Raw genomic sequence first — 17272 nt, 5'->3', positions numbered from 1 at the left:
CTCAAAGTGAGTCCTTTGTGATGGTAAAAATGTTGGATGTTCTATGTGAAATAGCAGAGAGAAAATATCACATACAATGATAATTTTAATCTGGAACCTTAAAGCTTTATAGAATCATTTTGCTGATCTTACATGCTCTCTGTATTTAGAGGATGTGATCTCTGCTCTGTGTCTTTGAGTTTTGCATGTATTTTGAGCCATACAGGGTATGCAAGAAGCTTGTCAACCCAGCAGCAATGTCAGGAGGCCCATGACTGCATGTATAATATTTATAAAAAGATTAAAAGCTTTGAAATACTATGGGAAAAAAACTATTTTTTTTCTCACTTACTCTGCATCCGTTAAAATAAATACTGTGGTCCAAGGTGTCTGCTGCTGGGAATATTTGTGTAGACAGGATGTTTTTTTCATTTTCTCCATCAGCCAAATACTTTTGCCCTTTCATTTGTATTTGTCTAAATTGCTAGTTGTGAAATTCAGGAAAATAGTGTGTGATAGTGTGGTGGGTTGACCCTGGCTGGGGGCCAGGTGCCCACCAGAGCTGCTCTATCACTCCCCTCCTTCATTAGACAGGGGAGAAAAAGTACAACGAAAAGCTTGTGGGTCGAGACAAGGACAGGGAGAGATCATTCTCTAATTATCATCACGAGCAAAACAGACCGAATTTAGAGAGGAAATTCATCTAATTTATTACCAAGCAAAACAGAGTAGAGGAATGAGAAATAAAACCAAATCTTAAAACACCTCCCCCCACCCCTCCCATCTTCCCGGGCTCAACTTCACTCCTGGCTTCAGTCTCATCCCCCTTCAGCGGCACAGGGGGACGGGGAATGGGGGTTACGGTCAGTTCATCACACGGTGTTTCTGCCGCTTCTTCATCCTCAGGGGGAGGACTCCTCTCATCGGTCCCCTGCTCCAGCATGGAGTCCCTCTCACGGGAGACAGTCCTTCATGAACTGCTCCAGCGTGGGTCTCTCCCACGGGGTGCAGACCTTCAGGAGCAAACTGCTCCAGCATGGGTCCCCCACGGGGTCACAAGTCCTGCCAGCAAACGTGCTCTGGCGTGGGCTCCTCTCTCCACGGATCCACAGGTCCTGCCAGGAGCTTGCTCCAGCGTGGGCTTCCCACGGGGTCACAGCCTCCTTCGGGTGCCTCCACTTGCTCCATCATGGGGTCCTCCACGGGCTGCAGGTGGAATCTCTACACCCCCTCATCCTTCCTCCATGGGCTGCAGGGGGACAGCCTGCTTCACCATGGTCTTCACCACGGGCTGCAGGGGGATCTTGCTCCGGCGCCTGGAGCACCTCCTGCCCCTCCTTCTGCACTGACCTTGGTGTCTGCAGAGTTTCTTACATCTTCTCACTCCCCTCTCTGGCTGCAAAAGCTCTCCCTAACTGTTTTTTCCCTTCTTAACTATGTTATCACAGAGGCGCTGATTGGCTTGGCCTTGGCCAGCGGCGCGTCCATCTTGTAGCCGGCTGGCATTGGCTCTATCAGACACAGGGGAAGCTTCTAGCAGCTTCTCACAGAAGCCACCCCTGTAGCCCCGCCCGCTACCAAAACCTTGCCACGCAAACCCAACACAGATAGAAATAGAATGTGTACTTGCTGTGTAGTTGTATTGGTAGTGGTTCCTGGAGCAAAGTTGCTGATAAACTTGGAATAAGATACAGACTATAAGAGTAAATGGGTGTTGCTGTAATCATCATCTTTGTATTTCAATTTGATACTATGAATGGACAACATTGATATAAAACACTGGGGATAAGGAATCCTTTGGATTACTGTATCTTAAGAAAGTGTTAACTTCAAAAAAATAATTCAGAAATCTTCAGTGGCAGGTTTTTTGTATACTGTGTCTTTAATGGTAAGCACTGCTAGGAATGTTTTTTTTTTTAACTTCTCTTTAGGTTTTGAATTAATTTGGCTTCTTGACGATGGACTTAATGCCATATTCCTTGATTAGCTAGAGAACTAATTGATTTAGTCTTCCATGAATCATCTTATGAACATTTTTGAATGTTATTTCCCAAGGAAGTTTAGAACTTCAGCTTAAAAAACCCAGCTTACAAAACTGGGCTCTAAATTATGTCCTAGAAACTAATATTCTATTTTGTTATATATGAGGAATTCCATGCATTATAGTAGACCAATATAAAAATTGTAATGTAAGTAGAAAGGACCTGTTTTGAACAGATAGTTATAAGTTGAAGCAGTTGAAAAGCCTGGACAGACTTTTTCAATCAGCCATTATTGAAGGAATTCTGGTAATAAATAGATGTGACATGCTTGATGTTATTTTCTGACAGTTTTTCAAAACTTAAGATTCCAGCTGAGTTCTGCCATTCAGTCTTTGAGACTGAAAAAGTACCTGTTACGTTTCCATTATCCATCTTCAATTAGTTGAATTCATACAGACTACTATAGACCAATTAGAATGAGCATCAAATAAAAATTTTTATAAAAGATCAGGTATGAGAGTTGAGCATGTTGTATGGGATTCTGTGCAACTCCTCTGTTACGTACAGAGGAGCATGTTTAGAGATGCTTTCTGCCATCTTTTCAATGATCTTAGTGTACCTTGCACAACTTCTGGAAAGGTTTTTTCTTCTTACAGTTCCAAGTGGGCTCCGTAACAGTTGTTGGAAGCCTGATCTTAATATGAATTAATACTCTGGTGCCAGGTTATCAGCAGTCATGACATGCTCCTAGCTGTTGTTACTTTGTTACTGAGCAGTTTTGAATGAGTCATCAAAATGCCATTATTTTAGCCAATAAGTGGATCTTTTTTAAATTTTAATTTGTCATATTGCTTTTAATACTGGCAAGCATTCAGTTCTTGCTACTGAGCATACATTTTATTTCCAGCTCCTCCTTGTTATCCTTACCTGCTGCTTCCAATTGCAAATGCAACAAACCATCTGCATTCAAGTATCACCTGCTATTTTTGAACTTGATACTACTTAGAATGGGCGTCCCAAGAATATTGGTTAGTTTTGTACAGCAGCTGTATTGATTCTCACTTTCCATAGGTTGAAAGTTGAAACTGGAAATGGATTATTTCCATATAGAACAAGTAATTTCCTATATAAATACACTTATGTCTGCTGACTAGATACATAATAATGCATCTGCTGCTAAAGGACCCCTTCAGATGCTATTAACTTGCCAGTTATCAGAAGCAAGGATGCAGAGAGTGATGCCATTTAACAACATGATGGTGCCATTTCTCTTTGAAAAGAGATAATACACTTCATAGAAATATTACTCTTTAATGATCCCTCTTTTATGTATGATGTAACAGTTCATTTAGAACTGAGAAACAGGGCTAAGAATTAATTTTTGTATATAAGCATTTTGCAAGCTTATGTTACTTATGTTTTTGTTACAAACATCTGATGGCAAGCCTAAGGAGGTGTGGAAAGTGAGAGTTTTTTGCTGTGAGAGCATATTCCTTTAGGTTAAAATAAAGTTACCTCTCTCTCGTGATTGTCCTCCCTTCTCTTCATTATGTCTTTCATGTAATTCACTGGGAGTTGTAGATGAGAAATGCATATTTAGAGGATGGCAGGTTTTGCTGCTGTTCTATATATGAGTGTTTTAAATGGGAATGTAATTATGACACTTTTTTGATCCTGCAGTCTGTGGAAATTATGTTGAAATCATGCTTGAAAAATTTGCTGTGAGATATGGGCTTGCAGGATGTAATGGTGGGATTGTGGGCTGGCCAGAAGTACAGCCGTGTATGTGGTGGTTAGGGATTGTAAGTCCATTAGAAGTGGAAGCTGCATTTGGAAAAGTTGGGAAACTGCTGATTTTGTGTTCAGAAGACCACATGCTGTTTTCTGTGGGCAGCTCCTGCAGTCAGTGCATCAGTAGTCCTAAATAGCACAAAGTGCCAAGAATGCCCTGAGTCTTGTTGCCAAAGAGCAAGTGTAAGTGTTACTCAAACACGCTTCTCTCAGAATTATTTCAGTGTGATGTGCAATAGGAGGTGCCTGTCACTCTCTTCAGACTCCATATATACATAGACTTTTAGACACTCCGGAGAGCTTTATTTTCATATTTTACCACTGTCTTCTGCTGTATCATAGAAAGTCCTCACCGGTTTTAAAAGTAGCAAGAATATTTCCTAGTCCAAACATGCACTTTAACTTTTGTATGCTTAAAAATTCTCATGCTGTCCTCTAAGACTTCATCTACCTTCTTGTCTTGGGCTTCTTTTATCTTTGTCATACTCTGTTAAATGATGCAGTGCCCTCTTACTGTAAGAATAAAGCATGTGCTTTTACTTTGGCTATAATAAAATCTACTAAGTTGAGAATTTCTCCCATATATGTTTGGCTAGTGATGAGGTTTCTCACAACTTTCCAAGCAGTATCTGAAAATTCAGAGTATGATATTACAGAAGTGACAGACCTTGTCTCTAATTTCTCTTTAAGCCACATTCCTCCCATGTGTAAAAAAGAAAAGTACAAATGCTCTTCTTCTGTGGTCTTTTAAAATAAGTATAGACAGTTTTAACCTTCCTGATGGATTCTAAAACTTTGACTTCTGAAGTAGCTGTTGTCTTGTCTTTTATTGTCTATATATTTATTTTGGAGTTCCTGCAGCAGGGCTAATTTTGAATACCTGGATCTCTGAGTGGAGCCTGCTGTCCTTTCTGATGGTCATTTTTGCTCAGGCTGCCAAAGTGGCTACCCATGTGTCTCCCATGCACTTCCATCTCTGCAGGCACAGCAACCTTCATCATCAGATCAGGCTCTAGGCAGCAAGTATTCTTATGCTTTCTTTCATTTTGCATGCTGCAGAGTAACTGGTACCCTAATGTCAGAGGTAGGGTTTCAGAGTTTCTCCAAAATGGTAGTATTTTCCATTCATTGATTTAAGTCCAAATTCATAGAATCATAGAATGGTTTGGGTTGGAAGGGACCTCAAAGGTCATCTAGTTCCACCCCCCCTGCTGCGGGCAGGGACACCCTCCACTAGAACACGTTGCCCAAAGCCTCCTCCAGCCTGGCCTTGAACACTTCCAGGATGGGGCCTCCACAACCCCTCTGGGCAACTTGTTGCAGTGCCTCACCACTCTAACAGTAAAGAATTTCTTTCTAACATCTAATCTAAATCGACCCTCCTTCAGCTTAAACCCGTTACCCGTAGTCCTGTCACTACACTCCCTGATAAACAGTCCCTCACCATCTTTCCTGTAGGCCCCTTCAGGTACTGGTAAGCCGCAATTAGATCTCCCCAGAGCCTTCTTTTCTCCAGGCTGAACAACCCCAACTCTCTCAGCCTGTCTTCCTAGGAGAGGTGCTCCAGCCCTCTGATCAGCTTCGTGGCCCTCCTCTGGACTCTCTCCAACAGCTGCTTGTACTGGGGTCCCCAGAACTTGATGCAGTACTCTGGCTGGGGGCTCATGAGAGCAGAGTAGAGCGGGAGGGTCACCTCCCTCGACCTGCTGGTCACGCTTCTTTTGATGCAGCCCAGGACACGGTTGGCTTTCTGGGCTGCAAGTGCACACTGGCGGCTCGTGTTGAGCTTCTCATCAATCAATACCCCCAAGTCCTTGTCCTCAGGGCTACTTTCAATCCATTCCTCGCCCTGCCTGTAGTTGTGCTTGGGATTGCGCCGACCCACGTGCAGGACCTTGCACTTGGCCTTGTTGAACTTCATGCGGTTCACGTGGACCCACCTCTCCAGCCTGTCAAGGTCCCTCTGGATGGTATCTCTTCCCTCCAGCGTGTCGACCACACCACACAGTTTGGTGTCGTCAGCAAGCTTGCTGAGGGTGCACTCGATCCCACTGTCCATGTCGCCAACAAAGATGTTGAACAGTGCCGGTCCCAATACTGACCCCTGAGGAACGCCACTCATCACCATTCTCCACTTGGACATTGAGCCATTGACCACAACTCTCTTGAGTGCGACCATCCAGCCAATTCCTTATCCACTGAGTGGTCCATCCAATGTCTCTCCAATTTAGAGACAAGGATGTCGTGCGGGACAGTGTCAAATGCCTTGCACAAGTCCAGGTAGATGATGTCAGTTGCCCTTCCCTTGTCCACCAATGCTGTAACCCCATCATAGAAGGCCACCAAATTTGTCAGGCATGATTTGCCCTTAGTGAAGCCATGTTGGCTGTCACCAATCACCTCCTTATCTTCCATGTGCCTGAGCATAGTCTCCAGGAGGGTCTCCTACATTATCTCGCCAGGCATGGAAGTGCGACTGACCGGCCTGTAGTTCCCTGGGTCTTCCTTTTTTCCCTTTTTAAAAATGGGGGTTATGTTTCCCCTCTTCAGTCAGTGGGAACTTCGCCGGACTGCCAGGACTTCTCAGATATGATGGCGAGTGGCCTGGCCACTTCATCGGCCAGTTCCCTCAAGACCCGTGGATGCATCTCATCAGGTCCCATGGACTTGTGCACCTTCAGGTTCCTTAGATGGTGCTGATCCTGATCTTCTCCTACAGTGGGCGGTTCTGCATTCTCCAGTCCTTGCCTTTGCCTCCTGTGACCTGGGCAGTGTGGCTCAAGCATTTGCCAGTGAAGACTGAGGCAAGGTCGTTGTTGAGTACCTCTCAGAAACTTTGTATTATGTTTCTCAAAGCACAGATATTTTACAGTAACCTACCTCTTTTTGAGAATTGGTCATTTTGAGAGACTTTCCAAGAACTTAGTAAATCATGTGGATTTAACAGGAGATGCATCCATTTTACTGAGATGCATGCTGATTGAAATTAGATTACACTTCAATTTTTCATACGCTTTTCATTACTTTTTCTTCTGTTACCATATTTTTATGTAAGTGGCATGTCTGTTATTAAGCTATGAAACAGTTGATTTTCCCAAGAGCTAGAAGTTTAAAATGTCCATGCTTGCTTGCTTTTCTGAATTATTATTTTTCAATCCTAGTGAGTTTTCTGTTTCAATTGTTATTTCAGTGTATTCCTGCACTGCAACAACAGCTTCATTGCAATTTGATTGTCGGGGTTTTTTTGTGTGTGTGTGTGTAGTGGATGTGAAAGGAAGAAAAGCCTGAATAAAAGAGTACTTAACATGTATAAAAAGTAAATTTTGTTGATACTTATAAATACAAATTTACTGATGCTTACATGCATATGGCAATTCTGATTGCTACTGAAACATTTGTGACAGTGGAGTCTCTTGGGGATCTAGCAAGCTGCTTAAAATTATTTGATACCAATAGTGGGATTAAATTTGGATAATTATAGGCAGTTAGCCTAAGGTCTTTAAGTAGCCTGCAAACATTAAACAGTCTACAGTCTTTATGAGGCCATGATGTGTCTTTGTGAGGTACACGTAACTGTCTTATAAACACGGATGTTCACATGTTGTATGGCAAACCAGTAAGAAAGCAGTGAGTTGACTTAAGAGTACTAATTCACAATAAAGACTTCCAGTTGTTCAGTGTGTCATGGTTTAGCCCCAGCTGGCAATGAAGCACCACGCAGCTGCCCACTCACTCCCCTGTGGTGGGATGGGGGAGAGAATCAGAAGCGTAAAAGTGAGAAAACTTGTGGGTTGCAATAAAGGCAGTTATAGGTAAAGCAAGAGCTGCACGTGCAAGCAAAGCAAAGCCAGGAATTCATTCACCACTTCCCCTGGGCAGGCAGGTGTTCAGCCATCTCCAGGAAAGCAGGGCTCTATCACTTGTAAAGGTGACTTGGGAAGACAAACGCCATCACTTCGAACGTATACCCCCCCCACTTCCTCCTTCTTTCCCCAGCTTTATATGCTGAGCATGATGTCATGTGGTATGGAATGTCCCTTTGGTCAGTTGGGGTCAGCTGTCCCGGCTGTGTCCCCTCCCAACTTCTTGTGCACCCCCAGCCTACTCGCTGGTGGGGTGGTGTGAGAAGCAGAAAAGGCCTTGGCTCTGTGTAAGTGCTGCTCAGCAGTGACAAAAACATCCCTGTGTTATCAACGCTGTTGTCAGCACAAATCCAAAACACAGCCCTGTACTAGCTACTATGAAGAGAATTAACTCTATCTCAGCCAAAACCAGCACACAGTGTTACCTCCTCCTGAGGCTAGGATGACTAGTAAGATGAAAATTTTTGAATTTCAGTGGTGTCCTACTGGAATCATTGTTTCAGATTATGATTCAAGCAGGGGATTTCAAAGACCTTGCAATGCTGAGAATGAGCTCATTGCACTGTAAGTGGAATCGATGGCTCTTTGTTGTGGCCCCAAGCCACTTGCTGTGTTTTCCCAGCTGCTGGGTGACTGTGACTTCTATTGGAGCCCATTGGTAGGATGGTTAAATCCTTTCAACTGACTACTAATCAATATTACAAGCTACTGAAGCATGCAGCGGTGTTTGGGGTGATGCCTCTTGCCTTCTACTAGAAGGAAAAGTCGTTGGTAAAACTGGACAAGAAGCTGCATACATGTCAACTACAGGCCGTGGTCTGCAAGACCACCCAGATAAAGGTAGATTTTACAGTCGCTTTTTCAATCTCACAGGAAAAACCTCAGGGTAGGAAACTGAATACAAATTTTGCTAGTAAATATCGCCCTGTATTTCTTCTCCTTTCTTTTGGCCACCCATGCGTGCCAAGCCTTCTTTCTAAAATACAGCTCCAAGAAAAACTGACTTTTGAAGACTCTTGGTGTGGTCTGGAGAGACTACTTTGTTTTCCCAGTGAAGAGTATTTGGACTCTGGTGTCTTTAAGCAGTGTGCAGCTCTGTGTTTTGTTTAAGAACATTGTGTGAGCTGTTAAATCTGAGAGGCCCAGTGGCAACGAGGATGTGGACACTCATTCCTGGGAGCAAGTTTTACTTGTACGTGTTTATAGGCTCATGCAGTTTGAGGCAGGAGGGACGGTAAGATCATGTGGGTTGACCTGTAAGTCATGAGTCACCACCTCACCCTTCTTTTCAATCTAGTGACTTCTCTCTAACTTGAGCGCATATTCTATAATAATACCCAGTCTTGTTCAAAGGCAAGATGCACAGAATCAGGTGATGTCCTTGTTAACTTCCTCCAGAGGTTAACCACTGTTACTATTAAAAATGTCTGCCGTATTTATACTTTGAATTTGCCTGGCTTCAGATTCCAGTCATTATTTTTTGTTATGTCTTTCTCTAGTTGGTTCAAGATATGTGGCATTTTTCTTCCTGTGTACATGTTAATCAAATCCACTTTTCATTCTTTCCTTTAATAAGCTAAACAGATCGATCTCCAAGTTCCACCATAAGGCATTTTCCCCTGCCTTCAAATAAGTGGTTCTTTCCTACACCATTTCCAGTGTTTTAACATGCTTTGAAAAATACAAACACGAGAATCAAACAGTATTTTAGCATCTAGCTGACTGTGTCTGCATACAGGGAAAATTGTCCTCCACTCCCCCTGCCCCATTTCTCACTACTTGCCCATCTACATAACGCAATTCCATTTTGCCCCAGCAGCATGCTGAGAACTAAGGTCCATTCTGACCCCTTAATCCTTGTCAGCAGCTGCTTTTAGGGAAAAAGTTGCCTTGGTCCTACTGTTTAACAGTGTGTTGAGTTGCATCAGTCTGGTTTTTGTTCAGATGCACCTAGTTTAGTAAGCAGCCCAGAGTGCTCTGTATGACCTTACTGTCCTCACTGTTTTTCATGTCTCCAGGCTTTGTGTCACTTGCAAATTGCACTGGCAATTTATATGTGTTTCAGATCACTGATGAAAATTTCAGTGGCTTCAGGGCCAGTGGCAGTTCATATCACAGAGTGGCTGAGCTTAGGAGGGATCTCTGGAGATCATCCTGTCCAAGCCCCTGCTCAAGCAGGAGCACTGGAGCAGGTTGCACAAGACCATCTCCATACGGCTTTTGAATATCTCCAAGGATGGAGACTCCACTGCCTCCCTGGGCAACCTGTGCCAGTGCTCAGTCACCCTCACAGTGAAAAAGTTTCCTCCTGTTCAGAGGGAACCTCTTGCATTTCAGTTTGCCCCCATTGCGTCTGGTTCTGTCGCTGGGCACCAGTGAAAAGAGCCTAAACAGACCCAGCTCTCTCAGCCTTTCCTCATAGGAAGGATGTTCCAGTCTCTTCATCATCTTTGTGGCTCTTTGCTGTCCATGTCTCTCTTGTACTGAGGAGCCCAGAACTAGACACAGTACTCCAGGTGTGGCCTCACCAGTGCTGAGTAGAAGGGAAGGATCACCTCCCTCAAGGCGTATCCTTACACACATTTTCGTTTGACACAGAGAACAACTTATAAATTCTCTGAGCAGTCACTTTGTAGTTGATTTAAAATATTTTTGCTTATTTTTCGTATCATATACCATTGCCATCCCCTCCATTTCACCAGTGCAAGAAACTCAAGTGTTCATCTATCTACTGGTGACAAGGTACTTAGACTTATCTTACAACGCTCTCTTTCCTCTCAAATTTTCATTAAAATATATGTTTGTCGTGAAAGCTGGAGGAAACCAACAAATCATATTTGTACTTGTATAGCTATTTGTTTAGCTATTAATTAAACTACTTTTTGATGAATTGGTGCTTTCGAGATACATTGTACAGTAATAATGACTACTGTTAAGCTTTGTGCTAGAAAATGTATATGGTTAAATATGTGCATTTAGAATTAATGTTTAATATTGGGTCCTTAGTTGTGTATCTTTTAGCTTGGTGCTCTATACCTATGCCTGCAGTTATACATTTGTAGCAATAGAAAAGGATTTTGAAAATTTTTGAATAGATACAGAAGCCGTGCTGAAACTGTGAATGTGACACTTACGGTGCTGCATTTTAAATACATAGCACAAAATGGAAATCTAATCTCATTGTAGAGTGAATTGGATCCAGTTTTGTAACTACAGTTTTTTTTGTTACTAGTTAAAGCATCATTTAACGTGTGAATTTTTGTGATTATGTACTCCAGTGCTCTATTCTACTTGTAAGGATTCTGTAGGGCACAAGTAGAATCCTTTTGCATTTATCTAGCTTAATTTATCACTGTCACTTAGGACTTTGAAATAAATTACTCATATACAGAATCTACTCCTTAACTGTCAGTAGAGATTAACATTTTAGGTGTATCTAGATTTTTAATTGAAATAATAAAATTTATTTGTCTCAGCACTGGGTAGAATTAGCATTCTTTTTCAAATTCTTTGTGACCCTAGACTTGCAGTCAGTGATTGTATACTGCTGCTTCAAATTCTTTTAAATAGTTCCAGTTGAGTAAAATATCTTTTCTTGCTGTGTGTCCTAAACCAATACATAGTATCACTGACTCTCCTTACATGATTGTTGCAGACTGCTGGTTTGGGCCAACTATCCCCCATATAGCTGTCTGTGAAGCTCTCTGTAGAGAGCAAAAGAGGGAAATGTAGCTGAGCTTCTATTTCTTGCTTTCGTATGCTTACATGTATGCCTAACTGAAAGTCAGGTGTAAATTGGCCATTAGGATGCTTTTGTTTAAGATGTGAAGAAAAAAAAGAGTAAAGAGAAGCTAAGAAACAAAGTATAATATTGAATTCCATTTCTTTTAATTTTTCTCTCTAGATTCCCTCTGGCCAAAGATTCGTGTTCCCCTGAAAGTTGTTAGGACTGCCGAAAACAAACTTAGTAACCGCTTCTTCCCCTATGATGAGATTGAAACAGAAGCAGTATTGGCTATTGATGATGATATCATTATGCTAACCTCAGATGAACTCCAGTTTGGCTATGAGGTAAGAGAATTGGATTTTTCCTGTCTCTTAGACTTTCCACTTCAACATCGCGTGTGTATGTAAAGTGGAGGAATCACTACACAGACTGCCGATTCAGATTGTTGCATCTCTTTACCGTAACAGTTCAATGCTGACTGAAATATTTTTACAAATAGTCATTACTTTATGGAAAAAACTGTCAGCTAACAGAAAATTTTCGGTAACTGGCACAGTGATGCCAAGAGACTCCAGAAAATGTTGTGTAATTGGTGTAATGGAAGCAGTCTGGAGACTGTGAACTGCATTCTTCTGAACAGTTTTCAGAAAAATCAGAAGTGCTGTCCAAGTTAATGTGTCTTGATGGACAAGACAAGTTTCAGAGATTAAGTGTTGAGAACAGAGGAGGCCTCTTGAGGACATGCCAAAGTAAGGTGGAGTGCAATGAAAAGAGGAACTGAAGCATGTCAAGGAGGGGACGCGTGTCATATGCTTGAAATGGCAAAGCTTCAACAGCTGCTTTTGTAATAAGGGCATCAACAAAAGAGAGAGTTTGTCCAAATCAGTTACTCGTAGCAGTACAAAGAGGTGAAAGTCTTCACAGGCATTTTAGTTGCTGTTAAAAAATGCCCTTACCTAAAGCAACACTGTTGTCTTCCTTCCAAAACTTTGGTTTGAATGAGTTAATTTTTGCCTTCCATTTGTATTTGAGTATACGACACAGTCCAAAATCTGACATTACTGTTATATGTGTGTATGTAAGACAAACATGCTATATTTGTAAATAGATCAGGAACACTAGAAAATACAATATATTTTAAGAAAGGTTTTAATTATTTAGTCACACCTGTACCTGCAATATCAAGAGCAAAACAACACCGGGCTTCATATATGAGAGCTAGAACATGAAATTATTACCTAAATGGAGTGAAATAATGAAAATCACTTTTCTAAAGGGTAGAAAGCAAACTAAATGTGATAGTTGTCTCATTTTTTAACAATCGTAAGTGTAGTTGTTAAGAAGATATTTTTTTAAGAGATGTTGGAAGTATTTCTTTAATGTTAATACATATGTGGTAAAATATGGCTCTTTCTCCCTCTCAAGTGAAAGAGACTGTTAGCAAGTAATGAGCTTTTGGACTCAGTAAATGACTTGTGGTAATGTAGGTATGCTGATGTAATAACAAAGATGTTAAGTGGTGGAGACAGAGGTTTAATCTATCGTGTGTCTCTAGAAAGGAAATACTTCTCTTGCCAGGTTAAGAGTAACGGGTTAGTACATGAAGTGTGGAAGATGGAATGAAGAGAAGACAACTGAAGGAAGGGGTTTTTTAGCCACTTATGCCTTCTCTATACTCTGTTGTCTACAGTGAATGTTTCAAGCATTGCACTGCACTGCACTGCAAAAGCAGAGCAACCAAGTGTGGGAAGTTGTGCAAGTTGACTTACTTTTTTCCTGTGTTGGTGCTGTAACTACTGGTTTTGAGGGTGAACTGATGGGGTGAAAGATAGCAGAAACTATAACGTGCATGCTGTGTAAATCCTGGCTCCATTTGCAGTTTGATTTTCATTTTCATCAAGATGTCTCGAAGTAAATAAAAATAAGTTTTGTAAAATCCTAAGTGACTAAGTAGTTCCAAATGAATCTCTGCTACTGGCAAAGCAGGCTTGGAGGGCTTCAACGCAGAGATTCAAACTGCAGCTGAGTTTCAGTTCTGTCAGCCAGAAGTCATGAGAAGTAGAACTGTTGCGCTCATGTGTCTGAAGTCTTAATTTAAACATCCTCAGTGGATAATATCTGTAACTTCACATATATTGATTCTGGTCACTTAGGAAGGAAAGGGTTATCCTCATGAAAAAAAAAAAAAAGAGGCAAAGAAAAGTTGAGGTGAATTCCCCTATAGTCACTGTTACTAGGTGACAGTTGGGACTTACAACTCTTCATCCCCAGGTCTAGCTGTTGGACTGTGCTGGCTAATTTATTGGTCTTCTGTCGACCATATACATTGGTTGCAGGGACTATCTGAGTAACAATCCTTATAGTCAGTGTGTGAATGTAACTGTTTGGACATTAGATTGTTCAGTCTGGCAGACTAAAAACTATTGCTTTTGCAGGTTTTTTTCCATTTAATTATAAATCCTATTCCATTTTGATTCTGGGAATTCAGCTTACTACACAGCCACTTCATTGGAAAATTAAAATGCCTTATTGACCAGATAGTTGAGGCAAACCTGTGGGTAGTTTAAATTCTTATATTTTGAGATAGGGTTTTTTTTTTCCCTGTAAAAAAATTAATAAAAAGGTCTTTGAATACAGAAGCACAGTGGATTATTTTATAAATACACAATTTTACTTGTATAGAGGGTGGGTGATGTAGTTCCTGCTCTCTGGCACAGAAATCAGGGGCTGAAGATTGATCTTTCCTGTCCCTGAGTGCCTGTGACTTGCTTGACAGGCCTGAGCTGGCTCCCAGATGTTTAAATTGTCCTCAGCCTGTGATAATTTATTTATCTGTTTATGTGTGTTACCAGTAAAGTATCTCTCAAGATCTTGACTCATTTGCAGGGGAATCCAGAGGGAACAGTAGCAGCATATAATGTTACTAGAAAGTTTTCTTTTAAAAGTATGTCTGCTTCTGCTTTGGTCATAAGAAGGGCTGGAAACGTGACATTCAGTAATTTTCTTTTCTCCTCCTGACATCCTTGAGACTTTACATTTAAACATGTGGCAAAACCCCCTCTGTCACAGACTTGTCTGAATGTATAGAGCAAGCCTAAAAAAACCAGAAAACTTTGATCTCTGTACACTTTCAGCCATAAAAAATTATAGTAACACTCAAAGTGTCAGACATTTTTTACTTGTTAAAAGTGAACTATTATGGTACAGTGATTTATGACATTGCGTAAATCTGTTGAAGCAAGCAGAAAAATACTCCCTGTGTGCTGCTGTATTAAGGTAGCAGAAGAATACTTATGACATTCTGACTTTGAAAAAAGTATTTCTGTTAAGTTACATGATGAAATCACAGGCGTGACTTGGGGCACTGGAAAAAAAACCTGTTAGGGCGAGACTTTTTTCCCTGCTTACTGATCTTTGCTGTTCACAGAGGTAGTATCAGAGCGACCCAAGAAAAGGAGCAAGTATTTAGATTATCATAATCTTAAAAAAACTAAAGCAGAGCCATTGGCTGCTTCTGAAGTGTTTGGTGTTTGAATGTGAGACTGAAAGCACACTTCGTAGTGTTCCCACCTCTGTGTCTCAGCTGGCCTTGGGGCAGATGGCTTAGCATTTCTATCACCCTTAAAAGTGGGGGTAGCAGTTTCCAAGTACAAAGTTCACGAAGATTTCTTACTACATACTTATGTAGCACTTTGTCCTTTCAAAGACAAAGTATTTTTATTACAGCAATAATAGAAATAATCTAAATTGGGATTATTGCTCTGAGTCCATGTTTTTTTGTTCATAGAAAATATTGTTTGGTGCATTGCTAAGTTTGTGTTTTTTCTGTTAGAAGCTTTTTGCCTTCTGCTAGTAGATGATCTTACTCTGTCTCAGAGCTTTTTTTCAGTGCTTCATGTCTCTGGCATTTTTTTAAAAAAATCAACTCTCTGATGAATTGCAGATTTCACTAGGCTAAAATCATCATAAAATTTGAATGCCTTATTTAGAAGAATTCTTCCATGCCCATTTTCACTGTTAAAAGTATATTTTTTCAGCATTCCTTTGTAGGAGGAATACTATAACTCTGCTTACTATGGGTAAATCTGACCACATCCAAAGCTCTTCTTCAAATTGAAGTTATTTTACAAATTGTGTGCATGTGAAGCATTGCTTATCTTTTAATGGGCTTTGTGTTTACATTGTGTTTTGGGTTTTAGTAATAGTACAAGCCATCCCTTTGAGGACTGGGGAGAATTAAGCGTATGGGGCTCTGGGAGGAGAGAAGGAATACTGATTGATTGGGTTTTCTGTCATTTATAGGGGATAGTCAGTGTTTCATTCTTACAACGTTGCCATGGTAGCTTTGGAAATGCTGATTATTTTTCTGTTTATTAAATTTAAAAACTTTCTAGTTGTAATTAGCCAGTTCCTGAAGTTGCATTGATTTAATATAGTCTAATACATTTAATGCATAAATTTTGGAGTACATTCTGGAAAAGGAAGTGCTTCTCTGTCCTCTGGCTGCATGGAGAATGAGCTGTGGCAGCTGTTCTGATGGCACAGCGAAGCAGCACAGAATAGTTGAGGCTAGGAGGCAGAGAGAACTGTGGAGAGGTGAGACTGGAGGTTGTTTTAGCTAGACTGTTTATGTCACTTGGGGAACTCAACTTGGAGACAAAATTACTATCATTTTCTCTTGGTGTCTTTTACAAGATTTTTAGTAAAACCACCAAGTCAGAACTTCCATTTGACTTTTCCTCTGGGAGATTCTTCGTCCAAAAATATTTATCTTCAGGGCTGTCTAGCAGAGTCATTGGAATAGTGTTGTGTGCAAAGAAGCACACCTCCTCTTCACTTGGCAATATGTTTTTCCTTGGATGTGTCCCTTACCAGTATTAAATCAGGCTATCCTTCTTTAGTCTGAGAAAGCTAATAAGATCACTGGCTAAAATGGAATGTATTCCTAACAGAATAATAAATTATAGGCAACCATCAAACAGGAAAATGGATGGTAGTGAAAATAGAGAGTACTGTCAGAATCTTTACCACTATTTTTATTCTCAAAGCTTCCTTATAAGCAGTAGCTGTATATATTAATTTTGGCACAAAACATATGTATGGATTTGGGCAGTGAGCTGGATGCAGCTATTTGGAGCCTTTCTGGGAATTACTATTGAGTGAACTAGTGATGAACATAATGAAAAAGTCAAGCTTTTCCACTGACACTGATAGCATTACTTTTAAAGGGAATCTTTGTTTAAATCAACCAAGTTATTTTTTAGATGCATTGAACTGACAATTTTCAGATCCCAGAATCAGGGTAGGATTGAGCTTTACGGTGGTACAAAGAAATCTGTATGAGTAACATGCATTATACTTGGCTTTTACTTTGTCATTTGGACATAAAAGATGAAGATGACACTGAGAGCAAAAACTAGAAGGAATATGAATCTACAGTTGTCTGTTGTGAAGGCACTGAAGTCCCTTGGGAAGCAGTAGCTGAGTTTAATCTTTCTTTCAGCTGCCTTTAATATGCATGCCATTCCCTCTGCAAGAATTCTTGGTCCAGTACGGTGCAGATCTGTACTGTTCTGTCAAATCCTTCGTTGAGCCTTGGTAGCTTATGTGGTGGTGCCTTCCAAAAGCTGGGAGATGGGTGTTTTAATAGCCAGGTTTAAAAAAAATATTAAAATTCAGTCATTGATTTTTTGAGTCCTAGAGAGTGAAGAATAAAATTTTGGAAGATGAAGTTGCCATATGTATTTTCACATGATGTCAAAATCATTAATAAAGAACAAAAACCTCAAGGTATCTCAAGCCCTCACTGGCTTGCCTGCCGAAAATCTGTATTTTTTAGTTATCTAATGGTACCAATTTGTAACAACGTCCTATGAGTTCTCTTCCTTGAGTTCCAAATAATCTCTGCTTTCAAGAGCCTTCTGTGTTAG

General features: G+C 40.8%; 1 protein-coding gene across 2 annotated transcripts in view; it reads left to right on the top strand.

Moving 5' to 3' along the window:
- The window catches only part of EXT2 (exostosin glycosyltransferase 2), a 176710-nt gene that overhangs the window by 146749 nt on the left and 12689 nt on the right, over window positions 1-17272 (top strand). For both annotated transcript variants that reach the window (XM_075754705.1, XM_075754704.1), the window contains one exon: window positions 11520-11686. In XM_075754705.1, the coding sequence (XP_075610820.1) occupies window positions 11520-11686 (167 nt within the window). The remainder of the gene's footprint in view (window positions 1-11519; window positions 11687-17272) is intronic.

This window comes from Balearica regulorum, chromosome 5 (genome assembly GCF_011004875.1).
Source record: "Balearica regulorum gibbericeps isolate bBalReg1 chromosome 5, bBalReg1.pri, whole genome shotgun sequence".
Classification (NCBI taxonomy): domain Eukaryota; kingdom Metazoa; phylum Chordata; class Aves; order Gruiformes; family Gruidae; genus Balearica; species Balearica regulorum.
This window is presented reverse-complemented; position numbering and strand designations above follow the sequence as displayed.